Source organism: Lagenorhynchus albirostris, chromosome 2 (genome assembly GCF_949774975.1).
Source record: "Lagenorhynchus albirostris chromosome 2, mLagAlb1.1, whole genome shotgun sequence".
NCBI classification, from domain to species: Eukaryota; Metazoa; Chordata; class Mammalia; order Artiodactyla; family Delphinidae; genus Lagenorhynchus; species Lagenorhynchus albirostris.
Window position 1 is genome coordinate 22,576,258 of NC_083096.1, and position 20,939 is coordinate 22,597,196.

At 39.1% G+C, this 20,939-nt stretch overlaps 1 protein-coding gene across 1 annotated transcript; it reads left to right on the plus strand.

The window, feature by feature from the left end:
• Nucleotides 1–922: 922 nt before the first annotated feature.
• SRP9 (signal recognition particle 9) lies at nucleotides 923–16,488 on the plus strand. The gene is made up of 3 exons (XM_060142054.1): nucleotides 923–1,145; nucleotides 5,316–5,384; nucleotides 15,273–16,488. The coding sequence occupies exons 1-3, from the start codon at nucleotides 1,074–1,076 to the stop codon at nucleotides 15,390–15,392; spliced, it is 261 nt and encodes an 86-aa protein (XP_059998037.1). The 5' UTR covers nucleotides 923–1,073; the 3' UTR covers nucleotides 15,393–16,488.
• Nucleotides 16,489–20,939: the final 4,451 nt, after the last annotated feature.

The following is a 20,939-nucleotide window of genomic DNA, read 5'->3' on the forward strand; positions in this document are numbered from 1 at the left end:
ATGGGCAGGAAAACTAGAGTGGCAGAAAGCAGGTCAGTGATTGTCCGGGGTTAGGGGTGCAGGTGGTGGGACTGAATATAAAGAAGCATAAGGGAACTATTCTGGAGATAGAGATGTTCCTTATCTTGATTGTGGTATCTGGTATACGGGCATATATCCGATGGTTTTAATATATAAATGTGTGTGTGTGTGTCAAAATGCATCAACCTGTACATTTAAAACTGGTGTGTTTCATTGTACAAAAAAAATTCTTCAATAAACTTGATTAAAGAAAAATACCCTTCTATACCACTCCATTGCCTGGAGAACAAAGTTCAAATGTCTTCTCCTGGCTTAAGTGATGACATGATTTCTTCCCTTGATTCTTTTCTTCCCCCATCCCCCAAATACCTATCACATTAAATACACTACAGATCTAAAGTGGGCCTAGATATCCTGTCCTGCCTTGCCCACCTGTTGGACATCCACCATGTTTATCTAGATTCGGCTTGTGCCATCACTATAGCATCCCCCCACCCACACGTGATCACTCTTCCTTTGTGTTCTACTAACCCGACATAAATATCCATCACATAAAGTTTTCGGTTGCATTCTTGTGTTTATGTCTCCTCTCGCTTTTACTAAGCTGTAGGTGTGACAGCTGGACCCTAATGTCTCCATTCTTGTAGCTCCAGCGCTTATCACTAAGCCGCTCAATGTTTGCTGAAGAAACTTAGGCTTTACCATTGGAGTCCAGCCCAAAGAACAGCGGGACAGATTCTCCTCCAGTCCCATAGGGGACGCTGTGGCAACCTCCATCGTTTCCTCGCTCTCCACTTCTCTGGACCAGCTCCCAGAGCCACACGCTCGGGGCTCCACCTCCTACTTGGCAACATCCCTCCTTTCCATTGGGCGAGGGCGGTCCGGGCCGTCCAATGGAACGAGGCGTTGGTGCGAAGAGGCGCCACCATCGTTGAGCGGCTGGGACTTTGCCGCAGTAGGTGGCTGCGAGAGGTAGGGAGGTCGGTGGGCCGCGTCGCGTCGCCTCAGGTCTGTAGCTTTGCCTCCCTCTCCTGTTCTGCCGCGGGCCCACGATGCCGCAGTACCAGACCTGGGAGGAGTTCAGTCGCGCAGCGGAGAAGCTCTACCTCGCAGACCCTATGAAGGTAAATCACTGGAGGGGCCAGTGCCTCTGTCCCAGCCCCCGGTCAGGATAACTCCTCTGCCGTCCGCTCGGCCTCCGAAGCTTCTCCAGCATCCTAGTAGGTGCTGTGAGTGAGGAGAGACGGACCCCGCCAAGTCCGCTTGTTCCTCCCTTATTAACGGCCCGATGAAGCCCTGAAACGGGCAAGATCGGGGTCATTTCAGGGCCCTTAGGTAACCTTCCTCCGCCCCCAATCCCTGAACATCCCTTATGGCTGCCGTTGGTTTACGTGTCTCTAAGGGCAGGGCTCCTCCCCCTGCAGTTTCGGCCTTCTGTCCCTCAGCTGTTTTGGTGCCCTTGTTCCGTACTACCTCGTGTAAGATAAAACGGTTATGTTTTTCTGCCACCGCAGAGAAATTTTGGAAAGACCCCAGTTTGGAGGCATCTACAGCCATTAGCGTAGTGGTTCTTAATCTTTTGGAGGTCAGTGCCTTTTTGAGAACATGAGATGCTTGCACCCTTTTCTCAGAAAAATCCACTTGTACGTAGAAGTTTGTAAACAATTTTAGAGGGCCCATGGATCCCTGTAATTCATGCATGGCCCCCGCAAAAATTATAGTAAGTGAGTGTCAGAGGTTAGCTTATTATTAAAAAGCAAAGAAGTCGCAAGGATGAGAATATAGCATTTGGGTCTTGAGTTTTCTTCCTCTCAGGTTTTTATTTATTTTATTGTCATCTAAATAATATTTGAAGCAGCTCCCTGTTAATTAGAAATTTTGCTAGCGGGACTTCCCCGGTAGCGCAGTGATTAAGAATCTTCCTGCCAATGAAGGGGACATGGGTTCCATCCCTGGTCCGGGAAGATCCCACATGCCGAGGAGCAGGTAAGGCCCTGAGCCACAACTACTGAGCCCACGTACTGCAACTACTGAAGCCCGCGCGCCCAGAGCCCTGCTTCACAACATGAGAAGCCACTGCAATGAGAAGCCCGCACACCGCAATGAAGACCCAATGCAGCCAGAAAAAAAAAAAAAAAATCCTGCTAGCTTTTTAGACCTAGATAAGTAATAAGAAGCTGTAAAACATTCTTAGTTTCATTCTTTGCAACACAAAGATGTAATAATAACAAATTATGAAATGAGTCAGATATTTTTGAAATTGAGTACTTTGTTTATGACACAATTTCTGGCTCCTCCATTTGGTAGATTTTGTTTGTAGGGCCATCTGTTTCTTTAAGCAGTACACCATGAGGACAATACAGGATTTTTGTCCAGAAGTACCCACAGTGTAAACTAAAAATATTTGAAAAGGTAGTAAAAATAAATACAAATTCATATCAAGAGTAATCATATTTTAAGAATGTGGTCATTCTTAGGGAAAATGAAAATAAAATGGCAATTATAGAGCATTGCTGTGAACAAGGCATGTCTAGTATAGGCAAGAGAGCGAGAATCTTTGAGCTCTTTCCCCAATCAGAAAATTCCAGTGGCCTAAAAACTTGTGCATTCTTATGATAGCCTTGCACTAGTTAAAAACTAGTGATTTTTTTGATTGGAAGGTGAGGGGATGAGTGGGGAGATACTGACAGTTATATTGAGTACCTTGTATGTGACAGACATTTTATATATATATTTATTTGTATAATTTATGTGAAGAATTAAGACAGCTCCTTGAGGTAGATGAATAAACAATCTTAGATACACTAAATGATTTGCTTAGTCTCTAAGAAATGAAGCTAAAATTTGAACCCACGTCTCTAAACCCCATGTTCATGCTATTTCTACCGGTCCATGCTGCTGGGACTAAAAAAGAAAATAAATTTTGTCAGAACTCTTTGGGATCTGTTTTACAGAATTCTGTCTTCTCTCCCTGTTGATTACATCTGTCACCTTTTACCATTCTCTGTTGCATCTGCTCTAACTGAAGATGGCATTATTTCTGGACCACTCTCATACCACAGCTATCTAAAACACAAAACTTGAATTCTCAGTTTCCTGCTTTAAACCTGGTTCTTCATTGATTGCTGGTACGCATCTGGACTCCCAGTCTCCAGTCTGACCCTCTCTCCAGTCTTGCTGGCTTTGTCTTCCACCATTTCCGCCATACTCAGCCCTAGTCTCATGAAGCTACATAATGTATCATATCTTCAGACTGCCACTTCAGCTTTTCTCCTAACTTCTTCCGTAAAAGAAAAAAAAATGCATTTCTGAAGCCATCTCCATAAAGCCTTTTTACACTTCCCCTTCTCCCAATCTAAATTACTTGCATTCTCTTTTAACATTTTACCTGTATGTGCCTTTATAGGGCTTAATTTATTTGTCTTATGTTTTGATTATTTTGCTTGGTTAAATTCAAAGTTCCTAAGGAAGCAAGAACCTTGATTTCTTTTTCTCTCTTAGTGGCATCTGACATGGTAACTTAGGGGCTCCCTAAGTTACAAAATGGAGTCTCTTGTAGTACCACAGACCTTTTAATTCTCCTTTCTACTCGCCATTGAGTATTCTTTTAAGTGAGAGTTAAAACTTTACGTAGTTGTCATGCTTAGTATATTTTTTAGTTTCAGTTTCCTTTTATTTCTGGAGGACTGAATTTTTTTAAATACGTAAAACTGAATTTAGTAGCTCAATAAATAGAATCAGTTAGGTAGTCTAAAGGTACTTAACCTAGTTGTCTTTATTTATACCTACTTAAGCGCTTGGTGCGTTCCCTTTCCTCCCTCACCAAGACAAATCTCAGGGTGGTATGACTTTTGTTTTTGCAATCCCAGGAGAGCAGAGAGCATAATGGGAAAAGCTGTAGGAAAAGCTCTAATAGCCCTTTTTATCTAGTTTCCAGAATTGTCTTGAGGGTCCTGTGCTACATTGTAACCATTTTAAAATTATGTTCCTGTTTTGGCTTATAGATACTTAGCACTTTTTAAAACAGCTAGCTAAAACTAAAGAAGAGTTGTTTATTTTGGTTAACAAGAAACTTGACTCTGCTGCAGTACACTTTTGAATCCATCATTTAAAGTAGTAAAAATAATGTTCATGGAAGTTGTAAACTCTATTGGGAGATGTCTTCTTTTATTGGAATATTGTAATACCTAAATCATTTTCTTGGCTTCCTAACTGTAGAATACCAAACAACAAAAAGTGCTGTGTAGCATGGCACTCAGTATAGGAGTTATTCTGGATTTAGAAAGTTGTTGATGGAGACATCATGTTGTGCCATCACGATAAAGATGTGATTTTGCTGAGTAACTTAGCCTGAGTCCACCTCCTGAGAGCCATGGGAAAATGGAAGGTATGAATTGCGACTGCAGTGCTCTTTCCTGGGGAATGGATTTGAACTAAACTAGCCATTTCTGCTATTTTTTCCCCCTTCTTTGCCTATCATTCATCTGTGGCTAGGTGTGTTGGTATTGTAGGGGAGAAAAAACTTTCTCCTTTACTCTCTTAGGTGTTATGACTGGGGCTCTGCAAATTAACAGGTAGAAACATACATAGCACAGAAGTTCACAAAGAAATGTGACCTGAGGAATTTGGGACCTATATGCCATCTTAACAAAGGGTGGGAAAGAGGCTGGACAAAGGAAAAGAGGTTTGGGGCTTCTGGGAGGGGGTAAGTTGTGAGAAGGTGACTAGGAAATGTATGGGAAATAAGAGTTGTTTAGTAAGGTTTGTTAGGGAACAAACCTTGTTCTCTTTTCCCAGGGAGAGGGAAACACCTTTACAACTGGAAACTTATGTCACCTTTACAAAGGTTAATTTATGTCCTGCTTTTGGCCAGAAAGGGCAGAGAGCTAATCGCCTGCAGCTCAAAACATTCCTTATGCCCAAGTGGTATACGTTGAGGTGGCAAGCTGTGAATACCCTTCAGTATATTATTCTGACTGGCAAGAAATGCCAGACCACCTTAAGAGTCTCACAGGCTCTCTGAATATGGATGTGTCTTGGGAATTTTCAGTACATCTCTTCAAAGTGGCTGAAAATAAAATACCCAACTATTTTAAGTCTTAAAAAAATTGTAGCAATAGAAATGAACAAAATCCTGTTTTCCCGCATTTCAATAATAAGTTTACAGTAAAGGTGCCTTTAGATGTTTTGGCTATTAATTCTAAAAGGATCCATTTTAGCCCACCTGAAGACTAAATTATTTATGAGAAATGTCTTCTGACTTCACTGTTTCTAAATATGTATTTTTATTTCAGGCACGTGTGGTTCTCAAATATAGGCATTCTGATGGGAGTTTGTGTATTAAAGTAACAGATGATTTAGTTGTAAGTATACATTTTTATTTGTTGCATACTTTCAGATTTGTTTGAGTTAACCATTTGTTTGAAATTATTTACATAGAATTTATGCAGGTCACCCATTAGGATGCTTATTTCACATTTCATTCCCAAGTCAAGAACCTTGGTCTAGAAGCTTTTTTTTTTTTAACATCTTTATTGGAGTATCATTGCTTTACAATGGTGTGTTAGTTTCTGCTTTATAACAAAGTGAATCAGTTATACGTATACGTATGTTCCCATATCTCTTCCCTCTTCCATCTCCCTCCCTCCCACCCTCTGCATCCCACCCCTCTAGGTGGTCACAAAGCACCAAGCTGATCTCCCTGTGCTATGAGGCTGCTTCCCACTAGCTATCTATTTTACGTTTGGTAGTGTATACATGTCCATGCCACTCTCTCACCCTTTCACAGCTCACCCCTCCCTCTCCCCATATCCCCAAGTCCATTCTCTAGCAGGTCTGTGTCTTTATTCCCGTCGTTACGCCTAGGTTCTTCATGACATTTTATTTTTCTCAGATTTAATATATATGTGTTAGCATATGGTATTTGTCTTTCTCTTTCTGACTTACTTCACTCTGTATGACAGACTCTAGGTCCATCCACCTCACTACAAATAACTCAATTTCCTTTCTTTTTATGGCAGAGTAATATTCCATTGTATATATGTACCACATCTTCTTTATCCATTCATCCGATGATGGACACTTAGGTTGTTTCCATCTCCTGGCTATTGTAAATAGAGCTGCAATGAACATTTTGGTACATGACTCTTTTTGAATTATGGTTTTCTCAGGGTATATACCCAGTAGTGGGATTGCTGGCTCGTATGGTATTTCTATTTGTAGTGTTTTAAGGAACCTGCATACTGTTCTCCATAGTGGCTGTACCAATTCACATTCCCACCAGCAGTGCAAGAGTGTTCCCTTTTCTCTACACCCTCTCCAGCATTTATTGTTTCTAGATTTTTTGATGATGGCCATTCTGACCGATGATATCTCATTGTAGTTTTGATTTGCATTTCTCTAATGATTAATGATGTTGAGCATTCTTTCATGTGTTTGTTGGCAATCTGTATATCTTCTTTGGAGAAATGTCTATTTAGGTCTTCTGCCCATTTTTGGATTGGGTTGTTTGGTTTTTTGTTATTGAGCTGCATGGGCTGCTTGTAAATTTAGAGATTAATCCTTTGTCAGTTGCTTCATTTGCAAAAATTTTCTCCCATTCTGAGGGTTGTCTTTTGGTCTTGTTTATGGTTTCCTTTGCTGTGCAAAAGCTTTCAAGTTTCATTAGGTCCCATTTGTTTATTTTTGTTTTTATTTCCATTTCTCTAGGAGGTGGGTCAAAAAGGATCTTGCTGTGATTTATGTCATAGAGTGTTCTGCGTATGTTTTCCTCTAAGAGTTTGAAAGTGGCCTTACATTTAGGTCTTTAATCCATTTTGAGTTTATTTTTGTGTATGGTGTTAGGGAGTGTTCTAATCTCATACTTTTACATGTACCTGTCCAGTTTTCCCAGCACCACTTATTGAAGAGGCTGTCCTTTCTCCACTGTACACTCCTGCCTCCTTTATCAAAGATAAGGTGACCATATGTATGTGGGTTTATCTCTGGGCTTTCTATCCTGTTCCATTGATCTATCTTTCTGTTTTTGTGCCAGTACCATACTGTCTTGATTACTGTAGCTTTGTAGTATAGTCTAAAGTCAGGGAGCCTGATTCCTCCAGCTCCGTTTTTCGTTCTCAAGATTGCTTTGGCTATTCGGGGTCTTTTGTGTTTCTATACAAATTGTGATATTTTTTTGTTCTAGTTCTGAGAAAAATGCCAGTGGTAGTTTGATAGGGATTGCATTGAATCTGTAGATTGCTTTGGGTAGTAGAGTCATTTTCACAATGTTGATTCTTCCAATCCAAGAACATGGTATATCTCTCCATCTATTTGTATCATCTTTAATTTCTTTTATCAGTGTCTTATAATTTTCTGCATACAAGTCTTTTGTCTCCTTAGGTAGGTTTATTCCTAGATATTTTATTCTTTTTGTTGCAGTGGTAAATGGGAGTGTTTTTTTGATTTCACTTTCAGATTTTTCATCATTAGTGTATAGGAATGCCAGAGATTTGTGTGCATTAATTTTGTATCCTGCTACTTTATCAAATTCATTGATTAGCTCTAGTAGTTTTCTGGTAGCATCTTTAGGATTTTCTGTGTATAGTATCATGTCATCTTCAAACAGTGACAGCTTTACTTCTTTTCCGATTTGGATTCCTTTATTTCCTTTTCTTCTCTGATTGCTGTGGCTAAAACTTCCAAAACTGTTGAATAAGAGTGGTGAGAGTGGGCAACCTTGTCTTGTTTCTGATCTTAGTGGAAATGCTTTCAGTTTTTCACCATTGAGGATGATGTTGGCTGTGGGTTTGTCGTATATGGCCTTTATTATGTTGAGGAAAGTTCCCTCTGTGCCTACTTTCTGCAGGGTTTTTATCATAAATGGGTGTTGAATTTTGTCAAAAGCTTTCTCTGCATCTATTGAGATGATCATATGGTTTTTCTCCTTCAGTTAGTATCACGTTGATTTGCGTATACCGAAGAATCCTTGCATTGCTGGAATAAACCCCACTTGATCATGGTGTATGATCCTTTTAATGTGCTCTTGGATTCTGTTTGCTAGTATTTTGTTGAGGATTTTTGCATCTATGTTCATCAGTGATATTGGCCTGTAGTTTTCTTTCTTTGTGACATCCTTGTCTGGTTTCGGTATCAGGGTGATGGTGGCCTCGTAGAATGAGTTTGGGAGTGTTCCTCCCTCTGCTATATTTTGGAAGAGTTTGAGAAGGATAGGTGTTAGCTCTTCTCTAAATGTTTGATAGAATTCTCCTGTGAAGCCATCTGGTCCTGGGCTTTTGTTGGAAGATTTTTAATCACAGTTTCAATATCAGTGATTGTGATTGGTCTGTTCATATTTTCTATTTATTCCTGGCTCAGTCTCGGCAGGTTGTGCATTTCTAAGAATTTGTCCATTTCTTCCAGGTTGTCCGTTTTATTGGCATAGATTTGCTTGTAGTAATCTCTCATGATCTTTTGTATTTCTGCAGTGTCAGTTATTCTCCTTTTTCATTTCTAATTCTATTGATTTGAGTCTTCTCCCTTTTTTTCTTGATGAGTCTGGCTAATGGTTTATCAATTTTGTTTATCTTCTCAAAGAACCAGCTTTTAGTTTTATTGATCTTTGCTATCATTTCCTTCATTTCTTTTTCATTTATTTCTGATCTGATCTTTATGATTTCTTTCCTTCTGCTACCTTTGGGGTTTTTTTGTTCTTCTTTCTCTAATTGCTTTAGGTTCAAGGTTAGGTTGTTTATTAGAGATGTTTCCTGTTTCTTAAGGTAGGATTGTATTGCTATAAACTTCCTTCTTAGAACTGCTTTTGCTGCATCCCATAGATTTTGGGTCGTCGTGTCTCCATTGTCATTTGTTTCTAGGTATTTTTTTTATTTCCTCTTTGATTTCCTCAGTGATCACTTCGTTATTAAGTAGTGTATTGTTTAGCCTCCATGTGTTTGTATTTTTTACAGATCTTTTCATGTAATTGATATCTAGTCTCATAGCGTTGTTGTCGGAAAAGATACTTGATACGATTTCAATTTTCTTAAATTTACCAAGGCTTGATTTGTGACCCAAGATATGATCTATCCTGGAGAATGTTCCATGAGCACTTGAGAAAAATGTGTATTCTGTTGTTTTTGGATGGAATGTCCTATAAATATCAAGTAAGTCCATCTTGTTTAACGTATCATTTAAAGCTTGTGTTTCCATATTTATTTTCATTTTGGATGATCTGTCCATTGGTGAAAGTGGGGTGTTAAAGTCCCCTACTATGAATGTGTTACTGTCGATTTCCCCTTTTATGGCTGTTAGTATTTGCCTTATGTATTGAGGTGCTCCTATGTTGGGTGCATAAATATTTACAATTGTTATATCTTCTTCTTGGATCGATCCCTTGGTCATTATGTAGTGTACTTCTTTGTCTCTTCTAATAGTCTTTATTTTAAAGTCTATTTTGACTGATATGAGAATTGCTACTCAAGCTTTCTTTTGGTTTCCATTTACATGGAATATCGTTTTCCATCCCCTCACTTTCAGTCTGTATGTGTCCCTAGGTCTGAAGTGGGTCTCTTGTAGACAGCATATATATGGGTCTTGTTTTTGTATCCATTCAGCCAGTCTGTGTCTTTTGGTGGGAGCATTTAATCCATTTACATTTAAGGTAATTATCAATATGTATATTCCTATTCCCATTTTCTTAATTGTTTTGGGTTTGTTATTGTAGGTCTTTTCCTTCTCTTGTGTTTCTTGCCTAGAGAAGTTCCTTCCTTTAGCATTTGTTGTAAAGCTGGTTTGGTGGTGCTGAACTCTCTCAGCTTTTGCTTGTCTCTAGAGGTTTTAATTTCTCCATCAAATCTGAATGAGATCCTTACTGGGTAGAGAATCTTGGTTGTAGGTTTTTCTCCTTCATCACTTTAAATATGTCCTGCCACTCCCTTCTGGCTTGCACAGTTTCTGCTGAAAGATCAGCTGTTAACCTTATGGGGATTCCCTTGTGTGTTATTTGTTGTTTTTCCCTTGCTGCTTTTAATATGTTTTCTTTGTATTTAATTTTTGACAGTTTGATTAATATGTGTCTTGGTATGTTTCTCCTTGGATTTATCCTGTATGGGACTCTCTGTGCTTCCTGGACTTGATTAACTATTTCCTTTCCCATATTAGGGAAGTTTTCAACTATAATCTCTTCAACTACTTTCTCAGTCCCTTTCTTTTTCTCTTCTTCTTATGGGGCCCCTATAATTCGAATGTTGGTGGGTTTAATGTTGTCCCAGAGGTCTCTGAGACTGTCCTCAGTTCTTTTCACTCTTTTTTCTTTATTTTGCTCTGCAGTAGTTATTTCCATTATTTTATCTTCCAGGTCACTTATCCGTTCTTCTGCCTCAGTTATTCTGCTATTGATCCCTTCTAGAGCATTTTTAATTTCATTTATTGTGGTGTTCATTGTTGCTTGTTTCATCTTTAGTTCTTCTAGGTCCGTTAAATGTTTCTTGCATTTTGTCTATTCTCTTTCCAAGATTTTGGATCATCTTTACTATCATTATTCTGAATTCTTTTTCAGGTAGACTACCTATTTCCTCTTCATTTGTTAGGTCTGGTGAGTTTTTATCTTGCTCCTTCATCTGCTGTGTGTTTTTCTGTCTTCTCATTTTCTGTCTTTCTCATACTGCTTATCTTACTGTGTTTGGGGTCTCCTTTTTGCAGACTGCAGGTTCGTAGTTCCCGTTGTTTTTGGTGTCTGTCCCCAGTGGCTAAAGTTGGTTCAGTGGGTTGTGTAGGCTTCCTGGTGGAGGGGACTAGTGCCTGTGTTCTGGTGGATGAGGTTGGATCTTGTCTTTCTGGTGGGCAGGTCCACATCTGGTGGTGTGTTTTGGGGTGTCTGTGGACTTACTTTGATTTTAGGCAGCCTCTCTGCTAATGGGTGGAGTTGTGTTCCTGTCTTGCTAGTTGTTTGGCATAGGGTATCCAGAACTGTAGCTTGCTGGTTGTTGAGTGAAGCTGGGTGTTGGTGTTGAGATGGTGATCTCTGGGAGATTTTTGCCGTTTGATATTGCTTGGAGCTAGGAGGTCTCTTGTGGACCAGCTCTCCCACCTCAGAGGCACAGCACTGACTCCTGGCTGGAGCACCAAGAGCCTTTTCGTCCACACGGCTCTATTACTATCTTTTTGAACCACAGTGCTTCACAGAGCAAAGCTTGGGAGTTGATTTGGTGCATAGTCAAGACTTCATTCAGTGTCAGGACATGAAGCAAATTCTCTGTTTCATCCTTGGATCTTAACCTTAACAATTCAGTTATTCCCTCACAGAAGTCCACCCACTGGAGTGAAGGTTCTCAGCCCCACGTCGGGCTTCCCAACCTGCTAGTGTTGGAGGGTCTCCTGCAGAGGCGGGCAGTGGCTGTGGCTCACCATGGGAACAAGGACACTGGCAGCAGAAGTTCTGGGAAGTACTCCTTGGCGTGAACCCTCCCAGAGTCTGCCATTAGCCCCTGGAAGCTATTTTTATAGGCACTTGGAAAGATAATTCAACTTACTTCATTAATGCAGTATGTTAAGTGTAGTTTAATAACTGCTGTCTTCGGACCCTAAGCAAGAGGAACGTAGAGACCAAAAGTGGATATGAGGAGTGAAGGTTTCTTTATACGTGTGTGAGAAGTAAATAATGGATTTGAACACAAGTTATAGGCTCTATAATTGTATTTCTGACCTTCCCTGTCTGCTCACTGTCTGTTCCTCACACCCCATTCATTCCTTACCCCTCTGCCATCTGGTTTCTGCATGAAGTCTTCCACTCAGACTGCTCTTGGTGAGAGCTCAGCAGCAGCCCCTTTATTTTCAAACCCAGTAGGCTCAGCAGTTCATATTTTATGTGACCTCCTGGCTGCTTCTGAGAAAACCACTTCTTGTAGAAATTATTATTTTGGCATCTGTGCTCCATTTTATCTTGTTTTTCTGTTTCATTCCTCTTTGCTAATTATTCCACTGATGTGCCCCCATAAATATTGGTTTCTCCAGGATTCTGTTCTTGATCTTTTCATACCACTTCTGGACCAACCCATTAAGTCCAGTACTGCCTGTATCTGTCTGTTTCCAATTTTGTACCTTTAGGTCATATTTTTCTTTTGGCTTCCTGACTAGCTCTAAGTTGAGCATCCTGCCTCCTCTACTCGTTAACATTAGCCTGTCTAGAATGGAACTCATCATATCTTATCAAACTGGCTCTTCCTGTTTTTTCTCTGTTACTTGCTCAGAAACCTGGGGATCATCTTTGGTCCCTTCCTTTCCCTCATTCTCACATTAACTATTCCTTCATTTGAAAAACTTGTATTTTGATCCTCCGATAAGTTCCATACATTTTGCTGGGCATTTGTGAATTATTGATTCAAGCTCCCTCATCTCATTTTCTGCCATGAACTCTCCATCTTGACTGCTAACCTCTTAACTTTAAGGACTCAATGTCACTCACCTGGACTAGTAGAATAGGCTCTAACTGTGTCCCTGCTTCCAGTTCATCCTTTAGTCGTCCTATGCTGCCCTGCCGGAGTGATTTCTAAAAATGCAAATTTGGTTGTTACTACCCTGCTTAAAAATCTTTAGTGGCCAAAAAAAAATCTTTAGTGGCTTCTCATCACTCATAATGTAAATTCCACCCTCATATCCTGTCTAATCTTCGTTTTTCAGTGTTACTTAAGGGCTCCTTTCATATGCCATGATGTCTTAGGCCTCTGCGCTTTTTTTTTTTTTTTTTTTTTTTTTTGTGTGGCACACGGGCCTCTCACTGTTGTGGCCTCTCCCGCTGTGGAGCACAGGCTCTGGACGCGCAGGCTCAGCGGCCATGGCTCATGGGCCCAGCTGCTCCGTGGATTGTGGGATCTTCCTGGACCGGGGCATGAACCCGTGACCCCTGCATTGGCAGGCGGATTCTCAACCACTGCGCCACCAGGGAAGCCCGGCCTCTGTGCTTTTGAACAGTCTGTTTCCATCTCTGTAATATTGAATCCTACCCCTGCCCCAGTGTGACAAACCTGCTGCTTATCTTTCAAAACCCAGCTCAAAAGGATTGCTTCATCTCTTACTTTTATTTCTGCCTCTTTTTGTGCTGTGTCACAATTGTCTTATCACATTGGACTTTTAATAGATTGTGAGCTTCAAAATAAAGATGGATCAGTAATATTCTTACCAGTATTTGTAGTGACTAGCATGGTGTCCTGACCCAGAGGGTACTTAGCAAACACTTTTTTTTAATGGATTAATTCTTTAAAAAATTTAATAGTGACTTTAAAAATGACTTTTTGGTCATATATTTTACTATATTTTTGTTCAGGTTTCCATTGTGAGGTTGTATGAAGTCAGATCTTTTAATGATTACCATGTCTTCCAAGAACCAATTGAGTTTGGTGAAGTAACTGTGAAAATGTGGAAAAGGAAGAATAAATTGAGCTCTATTGTGCTAAACCTAGATTCAAGAGATCTGAATCCTAAGCTTAGCCATCTACCAGCATTTCATCCTGGGGAAAGTTCAGGCCAAAAGTTTTGGCTTTGGGGGCCATAATTTTCTTGTCTACGAAGTACCACAGTGATAGTCTGCTTACGCAGTTGGGTTGTTGTGGAGTGTAAATGAAATATGTGGAAGTGCCTAGCACTAGTGCCTGCACTTAGTAGATTCAGTAAATGTATACTTGAATCTTGAGCATTCACACTGAGAAAAATTTTACTTACGATTGTCGCAGAGTGAATAGATGTATCTACTGAAGAGAAATTGGTATATCCTGCTTTAAAAATAGAGGAAAATGCAGAATTGAATTCAATACAAGAGGCTTTATCTCCAGATGATGACTTTTTGCCTCTGGTAATGATTAAATATAGTTAAAGGATTCATGGTAAGCAGTATTGGAAAGAACTTTATTTAAAGTTGATGATTCCTGTGACAAGATCTAAATATGAAAAATACTTTTTGTCCCCTTTCTTAAAACTACTGTGAACTAGTCCATGTCTAGGAGGGACCAAAGATACAATCAAACCCATCCTCCTAAACAGTAAATATATGAATCAACTCCAACATAAAAATTTGTTTTCTAATGATTCTTAAAGAAAAGTTTGTATACTTCAGTAATTCATTTTAATGGCTAATAATTCCTTCACAAAACTCATCTTAGACTTCATTATTATCGTCATGGAGCTTTGACTTTTTTATAGTCCCATTTATGCATCATTTTTTTCCAGTGCCATGACTGATTTATAATATTGTCTTCTGTGGACCTAAAATCTTTCTGTGTATTTTAATGAGAAGGTGTTTGTTCTTCTCACTAAACTGTAGTGAGAAGGTATTTTTTCTTCTACAGAACATATACTAAAATTGGAACGGTGGAGATGATTATGGCCGCTTTACAAAATTGTTAGACAAATTTGTACAATGCGTGGATAAAATTTTTTAAGCAAGTGATTTAAAGGCTGTATGAATTCAGATCAGTTGGGCATGATGGGGTTGAACTCCAAAGTACTTAAGTTGATGAATATTACTGTAGGATCATGAAGTTCCCATTGTTTAAAACTCACGTGAATCTAAGATGGGCTAAAGAAAAATGAATCAGTGTTACAAGATGAAAAAAAGACTGCCAGCTTAAATTGGATAATTTTGAAGATTCTAGAACAAATGGTTTTATGGCCAACGATAAACAGATCTTAAGTATCTAATGAAGAATTGAATTTATAGCAAGGAAGAATTTGGTTTGGTTTAAAAATTATAAGTAATGTCAGAAAATCAAGGTTGAATAGATTTATCTCGTTTGATTTAGGTAGCAACCAGCAGTAAGCAAGGGATTCCAGATTTTTTTTAAATTATCATTAACCCTCCCCCCCTCCCATTTCACAAATAGAGAAAGGGATCCTAAGATTTATATGCTTTTCCCACTGTAACTCAATCATTTATGACCAGATCCCAGGGAGAAAATATCTAATTCCAATCTTGAAGTCTTCTCATCAGACCATGGCAGAATTTGAATATGTTATTCAACTGGTCATTTTTGAGAAGCTTCTAATAGAGTTGTTTGTTTTTTAACCACAGCAGTGGCATTTGAAATATTATAAATACTAAACTTAAGGAATGTAATTGTTGGGGACTTGGAAACTTGAATGTAATTTCTTTAGTATGACCTCCAGAGGAAGTAGAGCAAAACAGTGGTAGGAAAAGACTCAAAATTTTATCCAAGCATACGTTTGCTACGTCATTGATAATCTAGTTTTACATAGTTAATGTGTGCTTTTAAAATTTCTGACAGTGTCTGGTGTATAGAACAGACCAAGCTCAAGATGTAAAGAAGATTGAGAAATTCCACAGTCAACTAATGCGACTTATGGTGGCCAAGGAATCCCGCAGTGTTGCCATGGAAACAGACTGAATGGTTTGAAATGAAAACTATCATGTTCCTAGGAAGTAAATATCTTTTGAATTTGAGAAAGTGTTGGGACAGAAAATACTTCATGTAACTAAGTGGGCTATTCAGAAGCCAAGAGATCATTTTTTGTACTTTATTTTTTAATGTTTACTTTAGAGAGCTAGGACTGTAAATGCTTTCAGTTAGAAAACTTTTATTTATTTTTGGAAATGGAACAAGGAATGGCTCTATCTTGGAAACTTTTTGCAGATTGTTTGATGTTAGGCAAAATAAATAATTACTCTCTGGTAAGTTTGTATCAGTAATTTGGAAATGAGATATCAAGAAAAGCCAGTTCTTCCTTAAATTTAGTTAGTCTGTCTTTAAAAGAAAAATTAAATGGAACCATTTTGCTGGATTGATGTATTTCTTTTGGAGCATAAATTTTGTGCTGTTGATGACCAGCAAATATAAAATACGGTAACTGGAATTAACTGTGCACAGCAGTATAGCTGATTATATATGGTAGTGTAGTCTCAATTATATCTAAAGATAACTATGAAAACAAGTATGCTTTACCTTAAACTTTACAAATTTAAACTATATTTTTAAATATAAGGGATTCATAGTATCATTAACTTGTTGAGCAAAGACTAACTTTGAATCTAATTTTCATGCCCAGAAACATCTGCTGTTACTTTAAATGCATGAACAGAATGCTCACTAATGGATCAAAACCACCATATTACAGGAATATTTACCACATATTTGCCATCTATATTTTCTCAGAAGGGCTAAGGATTATTTGAACTCTTAAATTTTTGCATACCTCTCTGACACCCCAACCCATTTCTCTCATTACTTAACCAAGGTGTTAAGCATGACTCTCACAACTGTTCTCCATTAAATCAGAAGTATGATATTATTTGATATTTATCTTATATTTGTAACCTGAGTTTTACCACCTGAATATAATGTTCACATGTTGATTCTTACATTAAAATATTTTTTGTTAGGGATTTGTTGTGTTGACCAGCGTTTTAACATGGAAAGTTCCATTAGCCATATGAATTTTGGCATGTTTCAGAGAGATCAGTAAATAAAATATTACATGAAGATATATTGTTTCTCTTTAAGTTTTTAACTTCTCAAGAATTACTTATTTCTTGACTGGGATATTCTATATTTATTTAGACTAAAGTGAGCCTAATGATGCTATATATACATTTTTATTTATTTTGTTTCTTGGTACTTTTATTATATGACTTTCTCTGAGCTGTATGCTATGGCATTTTGTTTTCTTGATTAAGAAAAGTAACATTAGGGCTTCCCTGGTGGTGCAGTCGTTGAGAGTCCGCCTGCCGATGCAGGGGACGTGGGTTCGTGCCCCGGTCCGGGAAGATCCCGCATGCCGTGGAGCAGCTAGGCCCGTGAGGCATGGCCGCTGAGCCTGCGTGTCCGGAGCCTGTGCTCCGCAACGGGAGAGGCCACAACAGTGAGAGGCCTGTGTACCGCAAAAAAAAAAAAAAAAAAAAAAAGAAAAGTAACATCAAATATTACAGGGTTTTTTGGGTTTTGGTGTTTTCCCCCCATAGTAGGATAACCAGAGGTTTTTTTGGCCTTTTTCATTTACATCTTTCACTTTTTAACACTATTTTATGAAGATAACTGGGAATGGGGGGGACTTCTGTTTGAGTTCTTTGAGTCCTTGTAGCTTGCAGCAGTGATTAAGAGCAGGGGTTCCAAGGCAGACTGCCTGCGTTGTAGTCTTGGCTCCACTGTTCCCCAATTCTGTGGCTTTTGAGACAGTACTTCTCTAAGCCTCCATTTTCTTCTCTGGAAATTGGGCTGACAGTAGTATTCATAGGGCTTTGAGGATTAAATGGCATAATCCCCTTTAAGCCCTTAGCACAGTACCTGGAACACAGTAAAGCTCAATAAACGGTAGCTATTATTACTATTATTGTTATGATTGTTATTTTTCAGGGGACTGGGTATAAGTAGCCAGCTCTTAAGTTTTCTCATAATTGTAATTGAATAGTTACTTATAAGTAACGTTTGCCTTTTCTACCGAGCTATGTCTATTATCAAATGCCATTTTTGGCAGGTGAGGTAAAACAAGATTGTCCCCATGGAGAGTGTTCTTATGTGGTGGGGGAAACTGAAATCCTTAAATCTAAAACATGTTTATTTGTATCTACACAAAATAAAATTATTAAGAGAACTAATTGGTGGTGAAAGTAGTGAATCTCTTAAAGACCATATAAATAATAAAACACCAAATTATGTATTCTGAAAATCGCAATGCTGTATACTCTGATTTTTTTTCTTTTATTAGGAAGTATTTCTGGATACTATAATCACACTTTGATGGACTTTTTTTGGTGGGGGGGCTGCATGTCTGGCTTAGCGAGATCTTAGTGCCCCAACGAGGGATTGAGCCCCGGGCCCCAGCAGTGAGAGCCCCAAGTCCTAACCGCTGGACCGCCACGGAATTCCCCATGAACTAATTTTTAGCAAACTGTTTTGTGATGTATTTGATCAAATGCTGCTTATTCTAAGGTAATCCAAATGAAGTCATCATAGTAATTAAGATTCTAGGTACAGCTAGCGGTTTTGTTCTTCTCTTGGAAAGACCCACTCTCCTTGGAGCACAGAGCCCCTTAAGCGTTGTTGGCTACATATGTTCTCTGTTGAAAGGGCTGGCTTCTCCTTTCTCCCTAGCTTGCCAACTTTCTGTCTTAAAAATATAAAATCTCTTAGTCACAGCTCTAAGTCAGTGATTAGAGGCAGTGTTGGCAGCATTTTATAGTTGATATCTTCTGTTAGCCTTAGAAAAATCTAACACAACAATATGATGGTAATCGTCTTGAAAGTACAGTTGACCCTTGAACAACATGGGTTTGAACTGCACAGATCCACTTATATGCCAGTTTTTTTCAAAAATGCATAATACAGTAATACACAATCTGCAGTTGGTTGGAATTACAGTTATGGAGGGCTGGCTATAAAGTTAAATGTGGATTTTCTACTGCATAGAGCGTCAGCACTCCTAACCCCTGCGTTGTTCAAGGGTCAGCTGTATGTAAAACTAATTCAAAATGAGTGAAATGTGAAATTAATTGCCCAAGGACAGTAAGAGGTACTCCTTTCTGCCTACTAAAAATGAAACAAAACCAAATCCCTAGTTAATATTTATTGTTCCCCTTTTAGTAAAAAATACCTTGTTGTGGTAATGGCAATATCATAGTATTTAGTATTATTTCTGGTTTTTTTTTTTTGTTTTTTTTTTGCGGTACGCGGGCCTCTCACTGTTGTGGCCTCTCCTGCTGCGGAGCACAGGCTCCGGACGCGCAGGCTCAGCGGCCATGGCTCACGGGCCCAGCCTCTCCGTGGCATGTGGGATCTTCCCGGACTGGGGCACGAACCCGTGTCCCCTGCATCGGCAGGCAGACTCTCAACCACTGCGCCACCAGGGAAGCCCAGTATTATTTTTTTTTAAAACAGAAAATATTCCTCTAGTTCTACAGTTAAAATTTATGATAGCATGAGAAGAAAGTCAAAATATTTCATTCTTCTTTCTTACATTAAAAGTAGTGATTGGGCTGGTTCCAGATAAAGATGAAGAAGCATGCTCCACCATGGCTCTTCCACTGAGTACAGCTATGAATGCACAGAGCAGCTGTTTGAGGACTCTGAAAAGAAAATAGCAGGTGGGTTGGGCAAGAAGACTAGAATTTGAAGTACCACTGAACCAGTGATGAATGAGTCTTATCATTTTCCTCCCTCTCGTATCCCCCAGCCTGAATTCAACACATTGGAAACCTAGAAGTGAGTACTGGGGTGCAGACCAGGAGTGCCAGAAGCCTTCGGGTCTGACCCAAGAAGTAGAAGGGTAACTTCTAATATTTGGAGAGAGTGCAGAAATCCTTTTTCTTTCCCCCGCCTTTTCTGTGTTCTCTTACAGCCCACCCCCAAGCAATCCCATGGTGGTGACAGTGTCAGCTACTGGCAATGGGAGCCTGCAGGAGCCAAAACTCAGGGAGATAGCCCTACCTTTCCAGTATGGCTGTGTTTCCAAGAGGGTGGAACCAGCCTTCATTCTTTTCTCTCTGTTCTCTATCTGCTTGGCCCTGGATGCAAAAGATGGTGGCAGAAGTACACAGGGTAACTAAAGCCAGATTTCTTTTGGCCCGAGAACCAATAGAAGGAATCAGAAAGTACCAGCGAGATCATAGAAAGGAAGGAACTCAAAAAAGTGACCGTATAAAGCTGTTTGTGTAGTTCTGAGTCTGCCCCCAATCTGCTAATGTGTGTGGATCTGATTCTTTTCAGCATGGTAAAGACTTAGAAACTTAATAGGTAGACCACCACCCAAATCCCAGACCAGCAGTTGGGAGGCATTCACAGTAGGTCCAAAAGCACTGCAAAAGCACTGCAAAAATTTTGAAAGCTGCACCTGTCTTCTGTAGGCTATGATTCCAATGTCAGTTCACCTTTCAAAAACTGACTGGTGTTGAACACCTGAAAGTAACCAAAAGAAACAAAAACAAAAAGCCTTTGCCTGCAACCTTACCAGGTTGACTACCTCCTGAAACAAACAAAAGCTCTGAATTCTCCATAGGATTTAAACAAGGCCCAGAGTTGGTAACAATATTCAAAATGTCAAGGATACAATCAGAAATTTTCTGGCATAGAAAACTCCAAATTTGGTGAAAAACTTAAAACCTATAGATTCAAGAAGGCCAGAGAAATCCATATCATAATGGAAATCCAATCACAAACATAATGAAACTGGACAATGATCTGGAAAGCAGCCGGTGAAAAGCATTATCTATAGGGAAACAATTATTTGAATGACTGGATTTCTCATCAGAAATCATGGAGGCCAGCAGGAAGTGGCACAATATTTCTAAATTGCTGAAAGGAAAGAATTGTCAACTAGAATTCTATATACACAGAAAATATCCTTCAGGAACAAAAGTGATATAAAGCCATTCTTGGATGAAGGAAAAGGAAGAGAATCCATTGCCAGCAGACTTGGTGTAAAAAAGAATTACTAAAGGAAGTTCTTCAGTTAGAAGGGAAATGATACCATAAGGGAAACTGAAACATTTCAGGAGTGAAGGAAGAGCAATAGAAATGGTAATTATCGAGGTTAAAAGAATATTCTGTTGAGTTCTTAAAATACGTTTGATAGTAGAAATAAAATATAACATATATGGTGTTCTCACTGTGTGTAGATGTAATACATAAGATATCAGTAGCATAAAGGAGGAGCATAAAGAGACCCATATGATAGTAAACTTTCTACATTCCACTCAAAGTGAAAAAATATTTATTCTAAGTAGACTGAAAAGTATGGATATCCTCATCCCTCAAGCAATCACTGAAAGAACTATGCAAAGAAATATAATAACACAGTAGATAAAATGAAATACTAAAAAACATTTTTAAAAAGTGGGGGGCAAGAAAAGGGCATCAGGAGCAAAATATGGGAAACAAACACAAACCAAATAACAAAGTGGTAGGCCTAAATGCAGCATATTGGCACTTACATCAAATGCAAAT